This window comes from Pristiophorus japonicus, chromosome 10, assembly GCF_044704955.1.
Source record: "Pristiophorus japonicus isolate sPriJap1 chromosome 10, sPriJap1.hap1, whole genome shotgun sequence".
Classification (NCBI taxonomy): domain Eukaryota; kingdom Metazoa; phylum Chordata; class Chondrichthyes; family Pristiophoridae; genus Pristiophorus; species Pristiophorus japonicus.
In genome coordinates, this window is record NC_091986.1 from 198465849 (window position 1) to 198488392 (window position 22544).

The window sequence follows — 22544 nt, forward strand, 5'->3', positions numbered from 1 at the left end:
TACCTGCTGTACCTGCAAACTAACTTTTTGGGATTCATGCACAAGGATCCCCAGGTCCCTCTGCACCGCAGCATGTTGTAATTTCTCCCCATTCAAATAATATTCCCTTTTACTGTTTTTTTTCCCCAAGGTGGATGACCTCACACTTTCCGACATTGTATTCCATCTGCCAAACCTTAGCCCATTCGCTTAACCTATCCAAATCTCCTTGCAGCCTCTCTGAGTCCTCTACACAACCCGCTTTCCCACTAATTTTAGTGTCATCTGCAAATTTTGTTGCACTACACTCTGTCCCCTCTTCTAGGTCATCGATGTATATTGTAAACAGTTGTGGTCCCAGTACTGATCCCTGTGGCACACCACTAACCACTGATTTCCAACCGGAAAATGACCCATTTATCCCGACTCTCTGCTTTCTCTTCTTAGGCATTCCCTCAGAGTCGAATATGACTTGCTTCCACACTAATATCTCAGGGGACTGAAGAGTCCAATGCAGGACCAACAGTCTCGGTCACAGGTGGGGCAGACAGTGGTTGGAGGAACGGGAGGTTGGGTGCCTGGGTTGCTGCGCGTTCCTTCCGCTGTCGACGCTTGGCTTCAGCTTGCTCTCGGCAAAGAGACTCAAGATGTTCGGCACCTTCCCGGATGTTTTTCCTCCACTTTGGGCGGTCTTGGGCCAGGGATTCTCAGGTGTCGATGGGGATGTTACACTTTTTCCAAGGAGGCTTGAAACATTTCCTCTGCCCACCTGGGGCTCGCTTCCAAGTAGAGCGCTTGTTTTGGGAGTCTCGTGTCAGGCATGCGGACGATGTGGCACATCCAGCGGAGCACGAGCGTGGTCAATGCTTCGATGCTGGGGATGTTGGCCTGAGCGAGAACCTAACCTATCTCATTTATAGCACAGCTTCCGGGCAGATTTCCAGAGTAATGATGGTCTGAAGTGCCGGAAAAAAAGTCTCCACTCTGCTAGTTCAAAACTAAAGCTGAAGCTAATATTTTAATTACCTGTGAGGCTCTGACTGGATTTCTTCCCCCTGTGCTTTTCAAGCTTGCTCCCTGCCAGATTCACCAGCTGAGCCCAAACAGACAGCATTAGGTCAGCAAATGGCAAGTTGTTAACACTGAAGGCAGTCACTGGGAGCTGAAACAAAAAGACAAATTAATTATGACCACATTTAGATTATGAACTGGCCAATCAGGCAAAAACACCGTTGGTCTGCTCATATAACGTTTGGGCAAGGAGGAGAGCTTTGTAGCCACGTATCACCTACCGGTTGTAACTGACTCAAAGGACAAACTCTGTATGTTCTCATGTCATGGAACTGTACTGTAATTTTTCCCTTGGGGGTAATACGAGCCACTGTCCCCTCTCCAAGCTCTTCATGTATCACCTGACCACCCAACCGCAGGCGTCCATCTATTCCACCAATCACAGCCAATACTGCCATTAACCCACTAATCTCTGGGTTGTCCGAATCAGGAAAATAATCTTCCAAGACTGTCTACAAGGGCATAAAATGGAGAAGATTTCAGACATGCAAAAATATTTTACTGTCTTACATAAAAATTAATCCAAACATCATAGTCCAAAATCATGGCTCCCTTTCCCAAGGGTAGGCAAATAGTATGGTGTCCAGTGAGAGCAGGCAAGTGCAAGCTCAATCCCTTTGTTCTCCAGTGGAGGCAGAGTTCTCAAAATAAAGGTGGGGCAATAAAGTATGCAACGTTAGGTTAGCAAAAATAATAAAGCAACAGAGACTTGACGTATCTTACAAAATAGGCAGTTAGCGACTAACTAGATGCTGAGAGGTTGTTTACCCTGGCTGGAGTGTCTACAACTAAGGGGCACAGTCTTAGGATAAGGGGTTGGCCATTTAAGACAGGGATAAGGAGGAATTTCTTCACTGAGGGTTGTGAATCTTTGGAATTCTCTGCCCCAGAGGGCTGTGGATGCTGAGTCTGTGAATATATTCAAGACGGAGATAGATAGATTTTGGGAGTCTGGGGGAATCAAAGGGTATGGAGATTGGACAGGAAAGTGGAGTTCAGGTCAATGATCAGCAATGATCTTATTAACTGGCGGAGCAGGCTCGATGGGCCGCAGGGCCTACTCCTGCTCCTATTTCTTATGTAACTAACATTTCTGTAGCACTCATGTACAGGAAGTACATGCAATTACTCAAAAAATATCAAACAGTAGAATCATAAAATCCCTCACCGCTGAGATAAAAGCTCTGGGAGACAACTAGCTTCTATCAGAGAGTACAAGTTTTGAAAAAGTTTAAATTGAAGAAGAATGAAATACTGCTATTTTAAATAAAACGAATCCTCTGATAGGGTATTTATGTCGTTACAAACTTAGTGAATTGCTGTTAAATTGTGCAAACTCACTTCATCATTTTCATTCTTAGAGCTGCAGGAATGGTTTTGAGCTCATCCGATTTCCAAAGGAATCAAGCATTAGATGACAAGAATATTCTTGTGCACTTTAAAAAGCTTTAAACAGTTAAAGTAGCAAGTTACTATTTAAACAAGACAATTTTTAAAAAATGTGTTCTTGGGATTCCGGTCAACATTGACGATCCCACGGCACTTTACAAAGAACAGCGAATTCTCCCGATATAAAGTCTAAAGAAACACAATGTTGCACTTACTGCCTCTGGTGGTTTATCTGCCATGATTTCACTGATGCAATTAAGCTGAGAATTGATGTATTCATTGATAAGTCCATTCCACTGATTCAGAGAGTGAAGGGTTCGCAACAGTGCAACTATTTCCTCTGCCAGTGTGCTACTGTGGGTGGCAGTCAGAGAAGCTTGAGGTCTAGTTCTTCTTCTTCTCAACATTCCTTCTGTGAAAACACAGCCAGAAGCTGCTTTAACTATATATCGATTTTCAAAACGTTGCATATATTTTCCTTTATTAGCTGACCAGTATGTGCCAGTCAAAAAGATGACGCTCACCTCTCAGGAGTGGAAGGTCAGATGAGCAGGTGCTTAGAAGACTTCCCAAAAAAACGAACAGCTTTTCAACAAGGAACTTCATGTCTCTTGATCGCTCATCTCTGTCCCAGGAAGGAAGGACTGCTTGCAGCAAGCGCAGGGCTAAGATCTAACACAAAAGGAACAGCAACAATCCACGTCAACAAAAGACCCATTACCAATATGAACACAATGTGAAAGATAACTCGTACTGTTTTTTCCCTTAACTGTGGCTCAGTGGGTAGCATTCTTGCCTCTGAGTCAGAAGGTTGTAGGTTCAAGTCCCACTCCAGGAACTTGAGCACATAAATCTAGGTTGACACTCCAGTGCAGTGCTGAGAGAGTGCTGCACTGTCGGAGGTGCCGTCTTTTGGATGAGAGGTTAAACTGAGGCCCCATCTGCCCTCTTAGCTGGATATAAAAGAGCCCATGACACTATTTCGAAGAAGAGGAGAGTTATCCCTGGTGTCCTGGCCAATATTTATCACTCAATCAACATAACAAAAACAGATTATTTGGTCATTATCACATTGCTGCTTGTGGAAGTTTGCTATGCGCAAGTTGGCTGCCGCGTTTCCCACATTACAACAGTGACTACACTCCAAAAGTACTTCACTAGCTGTAAAGCGCTTTGAGACGTCCGGTGGTCGTGAAAGGCGCTATATAAATGCAAGTCTTTCTTTCTTATCCGTTTGAATCCAATTTGCTACCTTCTGTTAATTCCATACTGCTTAATCTTTTCCAATAATCTACCATGTGGTATCCTGTCAAATACTTCCTCAACATCCTTGTAAAATACACCCACTCCATTTCCCCCATCCACGATATCTGTCCTTTGCTCCCTTGATAGATAGCCTAGTGAGTAACGGTTATGCCTGGTGTAACACTAAGCCATATGGAAGAGAAGATTTCTGGTCACTGCTGCAGCAGCTGATCTTAGCAATTGAAGCATTACGATTGCTTTCCACTCCACTGAGTTAGAAGGAAGGTGGGAAAGGGAGAGAAAATAATTAGCTAAAAGCTAATTAGTGATTGGTGCCAAAAAATGTATGTGTGAGCATCGGGTGACAACAGAACCGGTCTCAACTGAGGTATCCTCCATGGTCACATGCACTGATGACACGGTCTAGACTCAACGTGAAGATCGCCCACTTGGACATGGTATCAGAGGGTTGTCAGGCTGCTGCAGACCTCAGAAAAAGTCAGCGCTTTCAGAAGAGTGAATAAATTTGGGGGAAAGAGCACAGTCCTTTCAAATCTTCTATTCGCCAATTCAAGAAAAAAATGGGAGTATAAGGTAGGAAACCCATTTTATATGCATGTGGACTTTTTCCACTAACTTTAGTGAACAGAGGAAAATATACCCAACTTTTGGCATGATGAATCGAAAACCTATCCTCCTTACCCTAAGACTATGATATAACCCCAGGTGCAAAAAGTGAAAATTTTAGCATTTACCAGTGCTAATATTCCTCACTTTGATGAGTGCAAAAACTGAAGTGATGAGATTTGCAGGAAAAAAAACACAACCTCAGACAAATAGTATATTATTTTAGCAGTGTTTTAAGTCCATCTGGCCGACGTTTCTTTTAAGCTGTGTGGCCACGCAGCTGCGGGACACTCTGGTGGTATCGTGCAGCCGGTGAGCCAACTTTCAAATAGAAAAACTGCGCATGCGCGAAATTTTGAATGACTCGTTAAAGAGGCCGCATGGCCCGAAACAAAATTACAGGGAAAACTGCATCTGGCCCTTGGCTCCTTGGAAATGGAGTTCTACAATAGAAGTTCTCACCTGTCGCTGCAGAGACACAGCAGTAAAGGACTGTTGTCCTTCAACAATCCTGGTTAGCAAGCTGATCCACTGAGATGAACTCAGAGTACTACACATTCGAGGAGTGAGTGCTATACTTCTAATAAAACCCAGCGTGCACCAGCTCCTGTGCTGTTCTCTGGATACTATTTTGTTCACTGAAGGAGCTAGAAAGAACACAAACATTTTAACTTCTCCAAACAATGTGCAGAAGTTTTCTTCTCCTGCAATAGATTAGATGCAAAGACAAGTAAAGTATGCCCTCAGTTTAATAAAGAATAAGTTACAGGAATAAAAACAGCCACTTCCATATTGCATTTTATTTAAAATCAATCAGTGTCAGTATAGCTTCCTATGTCAAATAACTAAATGGTTCGATAACCAAAACTCTAATCTTGCCAAGTAGAATTGAATTTGTTAATAACCCCAATGTATCAGAACAACACAAAACTACGTTTCCCTATAGTAAAGAGCAACAGTCCCCCAAAAAACCTCTACTATTTTTATTAATGATCTAAATGTATGTGTTGGGGGCACGAACTGCAAATTTGCAGATGATCTGTGCTAGTTTTAGGACGAGATGATGCTTGACTACTTCAGGCAGATCTTGATCTGTTGGGGGATTGGGCTCATGACTGGCAACCGGTGCTTAATTTGGGATTTCTATACATAATGTAAGAAATAGGAGGAGTAGGCCATTCAGCCCTTTGAGCCTGCTTTGCCATTCAATAAGATCATGGCTGATGATCTATTTCAACTCCACTTTCCCGCCCAATCCCCATATCCCTCAATTCCCTTAGTATCAAAAAATCTATCGTCCTCTGTCTTGAACATATTCAATGACTGAGCATCCACAGCCTTCTGAGTAGAGAATTCTAAAGATTCACAACCCTTTGAGTGAAGAGATCTTTCCTCATCTCGGTCCTAAATGGCTGACCCCCTATTGTGAGACTGTGACCCCTACTTCTAGACTCCCCAGCCAGGGGAAACATCCTCCCGGCATCTAATCTGTGAAGCCCCTTGAGAATGTAAATGTTTTAATGAGATCACCTCTCATTCTTCTAAACTCTAAACTGCCCCAATATTTCAATCAAGTTTACTTTAAACCAGCAACTTGCCCAAACTGCCTTATCCCTTCCTATGAGAAATGTCCTGACTTCTATTTAGCAGCTCCCCACAGCAAGACAGCTGGAGTTAGAAGCTAAAAATGAGAAACCAAACCTCCTGTTCTACACTCCAATATAGCATGTAAAATTAAAAATAAACAGCTATCATCAGTTTTTCAGAACATGGTTGTTTTAACACTCTACTCATGAAAAACGTAGAAGTAATTGCATTCCAGAACATTGTCAGAGATTATTGAAGGTTTTACAATTCGGTACCCGTTTTATCTGATGCTCCACTCTCCACCAGCATCCGCAAAAGCCCACACAGAGTTTTGGTGGCTTCATTCTGGACTATGTCAGAGTGAATTCCAGCAGAAAGTGACAAGGTCTGCAGAAGGTTAACCGTCCCCATCAACAGCATCACAGTTGGGTGAGTGTTCTTCTCCATGGGTTCTGCTTCTGTGCACAAAACAGCATCACAAGAAAACTTTAATTAGACTGATTTATTTTTCTAAATGCAAGACTGCTTTCTTTCTCACCTTGAATAAATGTGGAGAAGGCCCCAGCATTCTAGCCATTAAAGCACATGCAGAATTAGTATTAAATAGCAGGGAGTTTTCATTATGAAATTATGCAGAAAACCTGAAAGACCATTTTCACTAAATTACTATAATAACATATTCTGACAATGCTGATAAAGCTGCAATCTACTTTGACGCCATTCAACTAAATTTTCAATTCCTCCATTAGCACAAAGGATTTCCTCATTATACAATGTGGTGAAACAAAACACTGGCATTCAAATCAAAATGCTAAATATTCTTCAAAAAATATTCCAGCAAACACATGAAAAATAAGCATGCTCAGACTACTGCAAACCAAATTAGTTTGAAAAGCGCCCTGTTCTGTAGTTGTAATGTCCACTACATTTTTTTTTGTACCCGAAAACATCAAACCTATAAAAGTTTCTCTTTCCAAAGACTGGAATTCTTCCATCGATAGTAAATAATAACAATTCATCGAACACTAATACAAAAGCAAAATACTACATATGTTAGAAATCTGAAACAAAACAGAAAATGCTGGAAATACTCAGCAGGTCAAACAGCATCTGTGGAGAGAGAAAGAGCGTTAACCTTTCAGGTCGATGACCTCTCATCATTGAAAATTCATCGAGCATTTTATTACTAACCAGAATCGTCCTCGGTATCAGAGTTTTCTGTAGCCGGCTGTGCAGCAGGCGGTGGTTCAGCCAATTTCAGATCATACTTCCCTTCTTTTCCCATTCTGTAGGAGTTGGTGCTACCAGTGTCCCACTGGACCCTGATCCAACCGTCATCCCCCAATTCCCCAATTACACGGCCTAATCCTGGAGGCGGTCCATCCTGAAGAGGAATTGGTGGATTAAATAGAACAAAGTTAAAAGGCTAAAAACAAAACAGGATACTTGAGCTATAGAAGAATCATAGAAATTTACGGTACAGAAGAGCCCGTTCGGCCCAGTAATAGTTCCATTGGCCAATCAATTGCATTTACACAAGAACAAGTCTCTCTTCTTTCTTTCTAGTTGGGAAAGTTAGATGAACATAGCATAAGAAATAGGAGTGGGAGGCCATTTTGCTCCTCGAGCCTGCTCTGCCATTCAATAGATCATGGATGATCATTTACCTCAACTCCACTTGCCTGCACTAGCCCCATATCCCTTGACTCCCTTAATATTCAACAATCCAGCGATCTCTGTCTTGAATATACTCAACGACTACCCCAGAGGGTTGTGGAGGCTCAGAGAATTCCAAAGATTCACCATCCTCTGAATTTCTCCTCATCTCAATCCCAAATGGCCAACCCCTTATTCTGAGACTGTGACCCCTGGTTCTAGACTCTCCAGCCAGGGGAAACATCCTCCCTGTATCTACCCTGTCAAGCCCTGTTAGAATTTTGTATGTTTCAATTAGATCATCTCTCATTCGTCTAAACTCTAGAGAATATAGGCCAAAATATATTTATAATATATTAGTTGAAATTAAAATTTTCTTTTCATATTTAAATTTTGAAAGTTGACAGCTGAAAGTTTTCTTTAGGACAAAATAGATTATGGTGATTTGGTAGAGCTGTTTAAAATTATGAAGGAATGGGACAGAGTAGATAAACGCAGACAGTTTGCAATGGTTGAGAACGAGAGAACATAGAAATATCCCAAAAGGTATCTTTTTTTTATTATTTACCCCAAACTCAAAGGAACACTCATTGTTCCAGTAGTATGATTCCCACCAGCCACCCCTCCCCCGCCTATTCCTCACACTAGCTATCAGTATGGCCTCAGTCAGATTGCCAATTTTTGCTGAAATGTGCTGTGGCTCCACAAGCGCTCGGAAGTTGCTTTGCAACAAAACAAACTGCCACCAACAATCAGGATTCCAACACGGATTTAAAACGCTGCAGTTATGTAGTTAGACCTTCCATATCAGCAGCTGCATTGCGAGGAACACCAAAGTTATGCCGTTGGTTATGAATCACATTCTGGGCAGAGTTCTGCTCTCGCCTGATGAATTTTGAATGCATAGCAAGCATAGACAAGTGAACATTTTATCAAAACGGTAGGGGGAAAGTACACCGATTACATTTATAAAATGCTCAGGAGCTTTATCCTACTGAGATTGTAAGCACTTTTCAAAAATCTGAAATTGAACTCCGTGCACTGTCAAGACTTGACACCCGAGTTAAATAGTAACTTTTGCATCATTACTGAGCAAAAACCAGTTTACAGTGACAGTGGAACTGCATACAGAAGTAAAAGGACAGTATGCTACCCCACTGTGCTACACAGCGAATTAAAACAAGATACAGTATACAAAGAGGACAGACCAACCTACAGCATCTCCATAGAAGAGTTGTTCCACAGTTGAACCAGAAATAAACACACCTCAACTTCCCTTCCCCAGCTCCTCCCCTAAAAATGAACAGGCCGAGACAGACAAATTCCGCCCTGGACATTCTTAATCATTTTAGAATAAATCAATTATCGTTTGCCTCTGTACCTGATCACCCCATTTCCAGTCCACGCCTCTCATCACTCTAGTGCCAATTTTCATCATTGCCGCTAGCTCTGGACCAGAAACGGGCAGTGGAACTGGTGTGGTTTCCTTTCTCGACTCCTCCAAAACAGTGGCTGAGGCTCCATGAAGAGAAGTACCAATGTCATCCTCACCACTATCAGAAGCAGGACCTAAAGGAAGGTTACAATATTAGGTTTAAATCGGTTTGGATGCAAAGGAACATTATCAAATGTTCCAGGAGGCAGGCAACTCGCATCTTTTTGAATTCTTTAAAATATTTTTATGACGAATTGGTAACGTTAGCCTTCAATTTGGTCTGCACCTTTCTTTTGAGTAGCCTTAATTTTCCTTATACAAATGATTAGCCACAGACCATAAGGGAGTACAGACACTGTTTCTTTAAAAATACCTCTTTCCTTGTAGCGGTCTTAAGCTCCCCTCTGGGTTGTGCTGTATTTCAAGGCATCATTTATGAATTCCCACCCCAGTGCTTTGACTGAGGCAGCTACAGAAGCTCAGATGAAAGCTCCAAGCAAACTAGGTCAGTAAAAGAGTAAGAAAGCCAATGCAAAGATAGAGAGGGATGTTTGTACATAAGGTTGTTTTTATTCATTCCTGGGATCTGGGCATCACTGGCAAGGCCAGCATTTATTGCCCATCCTTAATTGCCCTGAAGGAATTGGTGGCGAGCCGCCATTTCAGAGGACAGTTAAGAGTCAACCATACATTGCTGTGGGTCTGGAGTCACATATAGGCCAGACCTGGTAAGGACGGCAGATTTCCTTCCCTAAAGGACATTAGGTTTTTCCGACTATCCGATAGTTTCATGGTCACCATTGCTGATTCTAATTTTTTATTCCAGATTTTTATTCAATTAACTGAATTGAAATTCCACAGCTGCCCTGGTGGGATTTGAACAAGTGTCTCCAGATCATTATTCCAGACCTCTGGATTGCTAGTCCAGTAACATAACCATATGCTACCATACCCCAAAAGGTTAAACAACATCCAAAAACTAAGGAAATCCAAATTTATAATTACTCCACATGCATATTGTGCCAAAGCAATGCCGGAAATAAAGATGGGTACTTTCATAGGCCATTCAGCCCTCGAGTCTATTCCACCATTCAATTATATCATGACTGACCTGTATCTTAACTCCATTAACCTGCCTTTGTTCCACATCGCTGAATACACTTACCTAACAAAAAATCTACCAATCTCAATTTTGAAATTTTCAATTGACTGAGCCTCAATAGCTTTTTGAGAGAAGAGAGTGTTCCATATTTCCACTACCAAAACGCTGCTGATCGAATCCTATCTTGCACCAAGGCCCCTTCACCCATCATCCCTGTGCTTGCTGACCTACACTGGCGCCATTTAAAAATGTTCATCCTGGTTTTCAAATTCCTCCATGGCCTCATCCCTCCTTATCTCTGTAATAGCTTCCAGCCGTACAACTCTCAGATCTCTGTGTTCCTCCAATTTTAATCGCTCCACTACTAGCGGCCGTGCCATCAGCTGCCTGGGTCTTGGGCTCTGGAATTTGTTCTCTAAGCCTCTCTCTCCTCCTTTAAGACATTTCTTAAAAGCTACCCCTCACCTGTCCCAATATCTCCTTATGTGGCTCATTTATTTAATAACTCTCCTGTGAAGTGCCTTGGGACATTTTACTATGTTAAAGGCACTATATAAATGCAAGCTGTTGTTTTCCTGAACTAGAAGTTGATTATTATTAGTCAGTGCTTTTAATGTGGAATAGTCAAAAACTGGCTACACATTATCTGAATTAGTGTTCTTGCATTTTAGAAGCTGACCAGACTCTGGATTTTTCACCTGGAATGCATGGATGACCCAGCAACCATTTTTCCTTGCATCATCACTTTACAGCGATTCCATTGATCAAGAATCTGGATTGGACCTTACACTGCAGAAAGTTGGGAATGTAAGTGGACAGCACAGGCAGATTTGGTGGCTGTTGCTAGAAATACCTGGTGACAAGATGCGCAAGATTTGAAATTGGCCACTGGTATGGGATGGAATTTCCAGCAGAGCATGGAAGTTAATTAACTAAAGGATTTAACATAGAAAACGCAATCAAAGTTGGAGATCCAGTACCAAAATGAAGTATACAAAAAGAAAACAAATTTTCAAAAGTGCCAGTTTCTAAACTGAGCGCTAAATGTGAAAAGGGCCGTTTGAAGCAGTACAATGTGAAATACCAACAAAGCACTGCTCTGACAATGGGGGGGGGGGGGGGGGGGGGTGAATAAACTGGCGGGGTAATCCACAATAAGGCATTACATACAGCCCAATCTATGGGACATCAAAGTGGTCTGCAACTGAGCTACAAGGAAACAAGTCTTGAAAGAGTCAGTGCCTAGTGAGCAGATGACCTATTCATTTCCAAATGGAGACTGAACAAATGACCAAAAAAAACATACATGGCTTGCATTGTGTGAGAACAATAAACCCATTTATTTAAACAGCGACCTTCATTTGGGACCTGGTTGTTCAGTCAACAATGGCCCAGCAGGAAATACTTCATACGCATTGCATGATGGCATTTTTTTTTATAGTCTGTAGCGGCAAAAACAAAAGTTTAAGGAAGCAATGTCCTTAGCATGGTTTAAAGGTCAGCTGCTGAGCTCCTTTTACATCATAGCCTGTTTAAAAAAGGGACATACCAACAGTGTCCTATTCAAAAGAAATAAGAAAATTAGAATTAAATTCTTATTTCTCCTTCAATCTACCAACACCAGCTTTTTGAAATGATATATTGCAAAAGTGATTTTTGAAGACATCAGAGGAAGCTGGCCTGAATGAAGAGAGAGTTAACATTAAAAGAGGATGCTTCAGAGATGAGGTATTTCCCAACAGTACATGTAAATGTAGCTATTTATTAGAGGCAGTCAAGGATTACAGATCTCCTCCAGTCCTGCAGCTCCCACCCCACAAGCTCTACCTCATCTCTCCTGCAACCCTCTGTTTAAATTCCTCGAATTAAATTTCCAACCCTCACAAAACCATCCTCACCAAGTTCATAAATGACATCTGTGGCTATGACCAAGGTACTTTATCTCTCCTCATCCTCTTTGCAGCCATCAACATGGTAGACCGCGCCATTCTCCTCCAACGTCTCTCCTCTTATCCAACTCCATGGGACCGCCTAAGCTTTAATTCCACTTTTACTTATGCCAGAGAATTTCTAGCAATGGTTTCTCTTTCCATCCTCCATCACCTCTCTCAACCATTCTGCTGCCTCTGTGCGGTCAAATTGCTTGGCCGAATTTTAACCTCCTCCATTGGGAAGGCTGAAGCCATTGTCTTTGGTCTTCATCACAAACTCTGCTCCCTTGCCACCCACTCTATCGCCTCCTCAGCCACTATTTCAGGCTGCATTAAATTGTGTGCCACCTCAGAGTCCTGTTTAACCCAGAGATGCATTTCCACCCCATTTACTCAGACAAAAATCGCTTACTTTCACCTCTAACATCAGGCCGACTACAAAGTAATCCTCATACATACCTTTATTACTTACCAGCCTGATTACTCCAATGCTCTCCTTGCCAACTCTCTATTCTCCTCCTGCCGAAAACTATGTAGCTCATATCCTATCCCACACCAAGTACCACGTGCTATTACCTCCCTGCTCGCTAATAGTGGAGGGGCAGGAAGAGAAGCCATTGCTGGAGATGCTCTGGCTACATTTGGTATTATGTAACAACACATCTAAGCAGGGGCAGTCCCACTGATCTGGAAAACGAAGGAGAGTTGCAGGGGGATGGTGTGGTCGATTATGTCAAAGTACAGCTCAAGAAAGACAATACAGAGGAAGAACCAACTTAACTACGAGTTCTGGGGGGGAAAAAAATAAATTTTAAAAGTCCCAGCTGTATCAGTCCTGTTCCAAGATCAGTGACAAGGATGTGCATAAGATTATACACAAAAATACGGGTTAAAAATTGCATTTAAGTATGGAAACAGAAAGCACAGTACACGTCATTTTATCCAAATGTTTCCATAATTCCTAAGGTGCACACTTACCGCATGCGCACAACACAGCCCCACCTTTAAATCTGTTTCTTTCCAATTTTGATATGGACGGTCCTGTTCCTGAAAGTAGAAATCGCTTCTTTGAATTATAAACTGGTATTGAGGTGGTTTTTGGATGGCATCATTTATCATTCCTGGCAGTTTTATAGCAAGGAAAAGCGGTCGCAAGGGGAGAATCTTCAATCTCTACACACTAGAAATAAAAAGCTATTGGTACAAAATATATAGCATTCAAATATAGTTATGGATGAAGAGCTGGCTGTTTCAGAATAAGAATTTCAACAAAGCCGGGAGATAACAAAAGGAAATTTTCTGTAAAATCAGGAAACAAGTTTTACACTTTGAGGGGCTGAATCGACAGCTACAAGGGTCTCAGTTTCATTTTTGAAAGACCGCAGCTCATTAGAGCAAGTGATAAGCAAAATATGCCATGCTTATAAGTTATGAGAGAACAAGTTCATTTTCACAGATAAACAGTACCCTAAATCCTTTTTTTAAAGTATCATCTGTTTCTAATGTACAATGTGCAGCAAAATAAAATGAAACAGTGGAAAACCTATTTATTCTCAGAACTACGGAGCCCACTTTTTGTCCAAATTGTCAGAAGGAAAGAAAAAGATATTATGCAGGCTAAGACAATCAAAGGAGCTCAATAACAGACCTGGAATCATAATTTAAAAAAAAATAAGTTGAAGACAGTGAGATGGTATAATGTTACCCACTTTGGTCTGTGCCCACTTATCCCATCATTCCCCTGCCCACAGCACAAAGATTGCCCTCAAAGTCACCAAGCACAGGCTTTGTGATCACCACCATGGAACACTGTCCTTCGTTTTCCTCCTAGACTTCTCCACAGCATCAAACTAATACTCTATACCCTTCTGTAAGGGATATACAGTTGTAGCAGGCAAAGAGCAGACAGATAGGTGGTCAGAACACAATGCTGAAGGTAGTGAACTAATCAGTGCTAGGAGGGTCTGAGGAATCGGTGATGGTATGGATTATAATTGCCTATTGTATGTAACACTTGTTTATGTACGTACAGCACACTTATAACAAATTAAAACTGTATGGGTAATTCATCCTTAACCTTAGTAACACATAACAAAACAGCAGAAGTCAGCAGTTACAATTTTGATTAGAAGTCTCCAGGAAGAGATAAGAAAACCAGTATTTTGGAACAGTTACTTCAGGCGTCATATAGACTATGGCAAAGTGCAAATCACGGAACAAACATAATTAACATATGATGGGAGATGGACAATTGCATGTACCACTCAGAGCCAGTCTGATAAGAGAACGACAAATCAATGTAAATCCGCTGATAGCAATAGACCCATCGATGATTTTGTAGGAGGGTAGCTCCTCTCCATAACCTGTATAAATTATACTCAAAACCTCTTGTATTTTGAAGGTTTCACGATTGAACTTTCCCTTGATTTGCTCGAAATAAAGCCGGTTGAACCTAAGGTTTAGTTTGTTTGATTCCGTGGTCGTTTACGGAGGGTGAAGGGCGAGGCGTTGATTACCGATATCAGGTAGTTCACCTCGAGGGGGAGAAGTCTTCCTTTTACCCCAATTGGCATTGCGAGCAGTGCACAGACCCTCTGACCTGAAAGATGTGGCAGCTAGCAATGGCAGTATGTTTTTTGTACCACCTGCAGCTGTAGCATTGACAGGGAAGGAGGTAATCTGTATAAAGAACTAGAAGAGTGTAATCTGTGGAACAAAGTTATAGCGAACCACGGAAGGATGAAAACCAAGGTAGGGGGATAGGTGTATTGCTTAAACATGAAGGAATACAACCTAAAGGGGGTGGGGGGTGGGTGAGGCCCCAAATGTTTAGGAAAAACTGGCCAGTGGGATAAAATGAAGATCAAGTGGGGTCTTAGATATGGACCAAAAGGGCCCCGGGTATAAATGCCAACATGAAAGACGAAAAATAAAACCGATACTTCCATTCGGAGTAACCAGATTAGGGAGCCAAGCAGTATTGTTAGCCCGGTAGAGGGGTAAACGTACCCAGACGAAAATGACATGCATTAAGTTGCTGAAAAAACATAGGATAAGCTGTATTTGGTGTGAATGTCTGATTTAAGTGAAAGTGTTTGCGTGGAAGCTTTTTTGACTGTTGAATTCACAAAGGACAGCTTGCTTATCAAAAGATAAAAAATGCAACCTTGAAAGCTACAGCTGCTAAAGGAAATCATTGAATGTCTAATTGGAAAAAAGTGTTTGTGATTGTCTTATGTAGTTTAAATTAACAATTCACGGAGACACAAGCCCTCTGTGTAAAATGTTTGTTAGATACAAAAATTAATTTGAAGAACGAGATTTTAATGGAAAAAGATGTAACTTACTGGATACTAGTTGATATTGGCTGTGAAAAAGATATTGGTTTAATTGAAGTGTCATCATCATAGGCAGTCCCTCGAATCGAGGATGACTTGCTTCCATGTCAAAAAGTTTACAGGTGTTTCAATGAAGGACCTAATATCCCAGGTCCCGAACTACATGTTGAAGGGTGGAAGATGCCTGTGCGTGGATTTTTTTTAACGTGTGGTGGCCGTTGCACACCAGCCACCACACGGGCTTGACAGAGCGAGGTCTTGGTCCAGTGGCAAGGATTAACCAAGACGACTGAAGACCAGCTCTGCTGCATGGACCTAGTGCACACACATATCGCAGTGTGGGCTGGCCCGTGCTGCCGCTGCGCCCTCGGCTCTTCTGGGCCCTGAACTCTCGCCTTATTAACCAATGAAAGCTGAACTTTCATAATGGCCACGGTGAAATTCCGGCTTTGTTTCAAAGTGTGAATGTTGGAAAAGAGATGAAAGACGCTATGTTGATAATGATTTTAAATTACGAGAAAGTTTCACTACAGTAAAGGAGATTTAAATTTCGGGTTTGAAAACCTTTTTAAAATGGACGGTGCTTAGCGAGGAAAAGTCCCGAACAGTCTAAACAAGCAGGAGCACAAGTATATAGCTTGCGTGAAAATGTAAAAAGTGTGGCAGTTTCCCTGATTGTTTTGACTATGATTTACAGAGCTAAGAAAAATAAGCCACAGTTGTCAGTACTTTATTTTAAATTGGATTTCAGTAAACAAAATAGCTATTAAAAATGCATTGCCTTGTTTTAAATCAATTAAAAAAATCTTCAGCAAGTATTTGAATTAGAAGTTTAGAAACAATTGGAGTTTAATCTAAAATGCTGTCTTTCCCGATGAGAATGTTTTATTTAAAGCTAATGACAGCTTTACTAATAATTTCTGCTGTTTTAACGGATTCCTAATTTCAAAGCAAGTTTTGAAGGCACAAAGACTTGGAAACAATTCTGTTATCGGGAAAGGTTTAAATGATTACGTAAAGTCACGTAATGACGTCAGGCCTTCTTACAAATCTGCAAAGGAGTTAACCCTTTCCATTGACAGCTGTTTTATACTGGGCATTATTAATTTGGGTTTCTTAATAAAAGAAATGAAAAAGCAAAGATGGCAGCCAGAAGACTCACCTGACAGACAAAGGAAATGATGGGATAGTCAGAAGAATAATAAAACGGAGAAAGCCTATGTAATAATACTCACCTGCTACAGAGGGCCGATAAAAGAAATAGATACTCAAACAAAACAAATTCAAGCATTAGAAGCTAAGTTAAATGGCAGGACCGGACGGATAGTGCAGTGCATAGCCGTAGCAAAAAATGCAAAAATTCCTCAAGCACAGGATGTTTAAAGAGGAGCTAGGAGAAGCCCATCAAAAGATGGGATTTAAAGTGGGGCATGATTTTGATGAAACTTTGGAGTGGGCAGAACACGTAGAGGAGTTAGTCAGAACAACGGGAGAAGATAGCTAAAATAACAGCAGTTACGTTGCAGCAGTGACGAAAGGGGAGGAAGAACAGCCCCGCACAGCCCCTCTGATATGTTTTAACTGCAATCAAGATCACCGCAGTAAAGAATGCCCGCAGAAAAAGAAAGGATATGGAAAATTTAAGAGGGAAATCAAAATTCCTGGACCTGAACACAAAGCTCACCGAGAGTACCCATTAAGATCCGAGGCTGAGGCATGGGTCTGTCAGATAGTGCAGGAATTAGAGAAGCAAGGGGTAGTGAAACAGGTAATAGCCTCCACTAATTCACCTGTATGGCCGGTAAAGAAACCAGACAGGTCTTACCGACTGACTATCAATTATACCGCCCTGAAGGTGACTCCCCGAGAACACCCGATAGTGGCAAGTCCGGCCACAATTTTTAATGGCCTGGATCCAGAACATAAGATATTCACTGTGCTTGATATATCGAATGGATTTTGAGCCATACCCTTAGACGAAGAGTCCCAAGAAAAATTTGCCTTCACCATAAAGGAAAAATACACATGGACCAGAGTGCCACAGGGATTCCATAATAGCCCGAGCATATTTCATCGAGTACTGTCAGGAATTTTGGAAATGGTAGACATAGGAAAAGGAAGCACCCTTTTGCAGTATGTGGATGATATCCTTATTGCCTCCAGTACTGAACAACAACACGTAGTAGCTCGAACTACAGTGCTAGGAGCTCGACAGAGTAAGGGATTAAAAATAAATCCTAGGAAGTTGCAGGTGGAAGGAGCAAAGTAACATATCTAGGATACATAATATCACAAGGGAAGAGACAGATGCCAGAGGACAGAAAGGAAGCAATTCGATCAATGCCCAGGCTAGGAACTGTGAAAGGGGTCAGGCAGGTACGAGGGCTATTCAACTACTGCAGGTCAAACACCATAAGTCTGTATAGAAACCTGACCCTGCGAGCACTTAAAGGCCCCGAATCAAAAACCATGAAGTTTAATGTGGAAAAAGGGTCAGGTAAAAAGCGAGACCGGGGAAAAAGGGATACTAGAAATGGTAGGCACGGGATACGCGGCGCGATATGCAGTGGTAAACATTATAAACCTGCAATGATAGATGATCGAGTTAGAAACAGACATAGAAAATAGGTGCAGGAGTAGGCCATTTGGCCCTTCGAGCCTGCACCATCATTCGATAAGATCATGGCTGATCATTACCTCAGTACCCCTTTCCTGCTTTCTCTCCATACCCCTTGACCCCTTTAGCCGTAAGGGCCATATCTAACTCCCTCTTGAATATATCCAATGAACTGGCATCAACAACTCTCTGCGGCAGGGAATTCCACAGGTTAACAACTCTTGAGTGAAGAAGTTTCTCCTCATCTCAGTCCTAAATGGCCTACCCCTTATCCTAAGACTGTGTCCCCTGGTTCTGGACTTCCCCAACATCGGGAATAATCTACCCGCATCTAACCTGTCCCGTCCCGTCAGAATCTTGTATGTTTCTATGAGATCCCCTCTCATCCTTCTAAACTCCAATGTATAAAGGCCCAGTTGATCCAGTCTCTCCTCATATGTCAGTCCGGCCATCCCGGATCAGTCTAGTGAACCTTCGCTGCACTCCCTCACACGATGCCCTAACACGAATCTTACTGGGATTATTGGAGAGAAATGAGGATATAATGGGTTTTGTATTATCTATATCACAGTATTATCTATATCACAGTATGATGTGACAAAGGGAGATCCTCTACACCAAACAATGTAGGAGAAACTCGCGTGCGGTACCATGACAATCCAGAAATGTAACTGAAGAGAGTAAAAGTACTAAAAGTCTCAGCATAGAAGACGGTTATAAAAATAACCAAGTTGTTTAATGTCGAGATCCACTACGAATGATCAAAGATGACTGTGGATATAACCAAGTGGACGGGTGCACCTTGAGTATCACCTTCCTAACACAGGACTATGAAATTATCGCTGTTCCACGAGGAAATGGAGATTGATGTGTGAGCACCACGGCAACTGAAATGAAGAAAGGAACACCTCATGTACCATTATGGATACTGACTTCTGCTTTACTCCGCTTGACGAGACAGATATAAACGGGTTTATTATAATCCCTGAACTAAAGGAGGAAACCATCGATGGGACTATGATAGACATTACCCGAGGAGGTTATGCGAAGGCCATCAGGCCGCAAGGAAAACCGATACTCGAACTGAATGAGGAATAAACTCGACTGAATTAGACACCATAGAGAAGACCTAAGTGGAGGAAAGATAGAAGAAACAGAGGAGACCCCAGGCAGGGCATAATTCGAACACCGAGAAAATGTTGGCTAGAAAGGACTTGTACACGAACTATGCTGGACTCAATGTTCTGGTTGTAGTGCAAGGGAACTCATCTTGGTATTATCCTGTAAAAAGGTGTAACCAACATAAGAGGCAGGCCCTAGCCCGTACTATAGTTAAAATACTGAATAAAGGAAAATTAGACAGTCCGGCAGAAAGGACTAATTTAGTATAACCTTGATGGGAAAGCCAACAGGTAGGCCTTGCAGCTCGGGAAGTAGCGCTACCCAAGCGAACGGACAACCCTGGAAGCTCACCCATAAGGAATTAATTGGGAAATGGCCTATCTTGGGCACATAACCAAGGGCCATAAGGGGGGAATTGTAAGGAATATACAGTTGTAGCAGGCAAAGAGCAGACAGATAGGTGGTCAGAACACAATGCTGAAGGTAGTGAACTAATCAGTACTAGGAGGTTCTGAGGAATCAGTGATGGTATGGATTATAATTGCCTATTATATGTAACACTTGCTTTTGTAGGTGTAGCACACTTATAACAAATTAAAACTGTATGGGTAATTCATCCTTAACCTTAGTAACACATAACAAAACAGCAGAAGTCAGCAATTACAATTTTGATTAGAAGTCTCTGATCAAAAGATAAGAAAACCAGTATTTTGGAACAGTTACTTCACAAAGTGCAAATTGTGGAACATATGATGGGAGATGGACAATTGCATGTACCACTCAGAGCCAGTCTGATAAGAGAACGACAAATCAATGTAACTCTGCTGATAGCAGTAGACCTATCGATGATTTTGTAGGAGGGTAGCTCCTCTCGTAAAACCTGTAGAAATTATACTCGAAACCTCTTGTATTTTGAAGATTCCACGATTGAACTTTCCCTTGCATTTGCTCGAAATAAAGCCGGTTGAACCTAAGATTTAGTTTGTTTGATTCCGTGGTCGTTATACAGAGGACGAAGGACGAGGTGTCGATTTCCTATATCAGGTAGTCCGCCCTGAGGAAGAGAAGTCTTCCTTTTACCCCAACCTAAAGGGCAGGTGTCGACTTCCTATATCAGGTAGTCCACCTCGAGGGAAGGTGTTGGGGGTAAAAGGAAGTCCTTTTACCCCAACACCTTCCATGGTTCAACCCATGACACTTTCTTCATTTGGTTCTATCCCTGTATGATAACATAGCCAGGACATCCCCTACAATACCTTCGCCTGCACCCACACGGCTATCGTTTGAGGGACATGAAGGTTCCATCCTAAGCTTCATTCTTTTCCACATCTATAAGCTGACCCAATCGTTCACATACTTTTATGATGAGTCATTATCATCATCATAGGCAGTCCCTCGAAATCGACTTGCTTTCACTCTAAAAGTGAGTTCTTAGATGACTGCACAGTCCAATACGGGAATTACAGTCTCTGTCACAGGTGGGACAGACTTGAAGGAAAGGGTGGGTGGGGAGTCTGGTTTGCGCCCGCTCCTTCCGCTGCCTGCGCTTGCTTTCTGCATGCTCTCGGCGACTAGACTCAAGATGCTCAACGCCCTCCCGGATGCTCTTCCTCCACTGATGTTAAGCTGCACATGAAGGCCTTCTAACACCAACAGTAAATAATCAGTTTACTGATAACTAACCAGTAGCTATACTCATGGAGGTGGGTGAATGGAGAGGAGAGAGGAGAGGTAGATTGGTACTCTTTTGGGTTTAGGTGACATGGCTGGGACTGTCAGAGAAAGTTTGAAACTATTTTGATGGCAAAAGAATTGATGAAGGGCAGGTTCCGAACTTTTCTGAGGTCGCAGAGGACAAAGATTCACTCCAGATAATGAGAAAAAAACAACTAAAGATACAGGGCAGAACAAATTATACACAGTAGATTGAAAGTGGTGTTTGGGGAGATGGGGGTAGAAGATCAGCTGATCAATCACAGTGCAACTTTCCGTTGGGACAGGCTTCCCAGATGCTAGTCCCTTGTGGGAGGACTGCAATATCCATTTTGTATTTAGAGGTTAACTGAAGAAAGAATTTTAAATTGCTATACATTCACACAATTAAAAAATCTGACTGTAATACTTTAATTGTCCCATTCCAGCTGTCCTAAAGATAAGATTCTACACCTCGCATGCCATTAAGGAACAAGTTCACACACAAGCCGACATTCTTCATTAACAATAACTCACAGGGATAAAGAAAATTACTGAAGACCAGTTTAGTGTGATCATTGAAAGAGAATAAAACTTTTTTTAAATAGATTTCTTACTGGAGCATTTACATTTCACTGACCTATCAGCCGCAGAACTGTTTGAGTCAATGCGAGCAGACCAGAGTTTAACAGAAGGCCGAGACTGTTGGCTCCATGCTGAAGCGTCAGCATGTTTATCATGATGAGTAAGAAGCGAGCTTGTGGAATGGTACCAAGGCTTGGTCCTGAAGGATTCTCATTGGTAACAGTTTGCAAAGGGACAGACTGCATGCCTAAGAAGGAGATAAGTTTTCAATTAGCATTATTTTGATTTGGTCATTTGCAATTGCTTCACATCTTAAACTCAAATTAATCTGCTTATTAGAAACGGTCAGGTGACTTGAGTGCCCAGTGAAAATAATTCATATTCCTGAAACACCTGGGTGTAAAAAAGGGGGGGGCGGATCCCCAACCCAGCAGTTGCAGCATTTATAGGTGTACCAGAATGCTTAAAAGACATGCAACATTTACTATGTATTGACAACTAGCAATTGCCATAGCGCATTGTAACAAATTGGTCACCATAATTTCTTTGTCAAGGGTTCAACAAACTGTTTTGCTGTTGACTCTTTTTCTGTAAATTCTGTGTTAGTGCTGGGAAATGAAACATTTTACATTGTGAATATACAGAAACAATCAAGAAAAAAGAGAAAATTAAATCATAGTGTGCAGTAAATCTCATTATGATCTACGAATGCTGCAGTTTTGCCGATTACTTGAACCAGATGCATCAAAATTCAGAGATGCTAATGTAATTGAATTAAGTTTTTGTGACCCTTCCCTCTGGAATATTGATTAACTCATTAGCATTGTTGCTGGTCATTTCAGTAATTGCCCATTGTTTCAGCAGTTACATTTCACTGACCTATCAATCAGTGATGACGGGCAAGGTGGAGTGCAGAGTGAAAAACACCCAGCAGTACAGATACAGTTTTATCTTCCATGCTTGGATTGTGCCCAGAGAGAGCACTTTTAGCTGTACAAAAGCAGGATGAAACATTGGTGACTACAGGTCAGTCACTGGTGGTACAGTGAAGTGGGAATTTTGGGTGATGAAGCAGAATAGGGAGTTTTGCCAGAGCATACTGATACTTATATGCCAAATACACTTAAAGACCAACACTGCATTGGAAATTTCTAACAGTTTGAGTACT

The 22544-nt window shown here is 41.8% G+C and overlaps 1 protein-coding gene across 10 annotated transcripts in view; it reads right to left on the bottom strand.

Annotated features, from left to right (window-relative positions):
* The window catches only part of herc2 (HECT and RLD domain containing E3 ubiquitin protein ligase 2), a 286911-nt gene that overhangs the window by 130652 nt on the left and 133715 nt on the right, over positions 1–22544 (bottom strand). For 5 of the 10 annotated variants that reach the window (XM_070892463.1, XM_070892459.1, XM_070892458.1 and 2 more), the window contains 10 exons: positions 21432–21623; positions 13001–13069; positions 8936–9123; positions 7090–7282; positions 6174–6356; positions 4774–4958; positions 2964–3111; positions 2655–2851; positions 1272–1502; positions 1006–1141 (listed from right to left, as the gene is read on the bottom strand). In XM_070892463.1, the coding sequence (XP_070748564.1) occupies positions 1006–1141; positions 1272–1502; positions 2655–2851; positions 2964–3111; positions 4774–4958; positions 6174–6356; positions 7090–7282; positions 8936–9123; positions 13001–13069; positions 21432–21623 (1722 nt within the window). The remainder of the gene's footprint in view (positions 1–1005; positions 1142–1271; positions 1503–2654; positions 2852–2963; positions 3112–4773; positions 4959–6173; positions 6357–7089; positions 7283–8935; positions 9124–13000; positions 13070–21431; positions 21624–22544) is intronic. The other 5 variants (XM_070892466.1, XM_070892467.1, XM_070892465.1 and 2 more) reach the window with 2 other exon arrangements.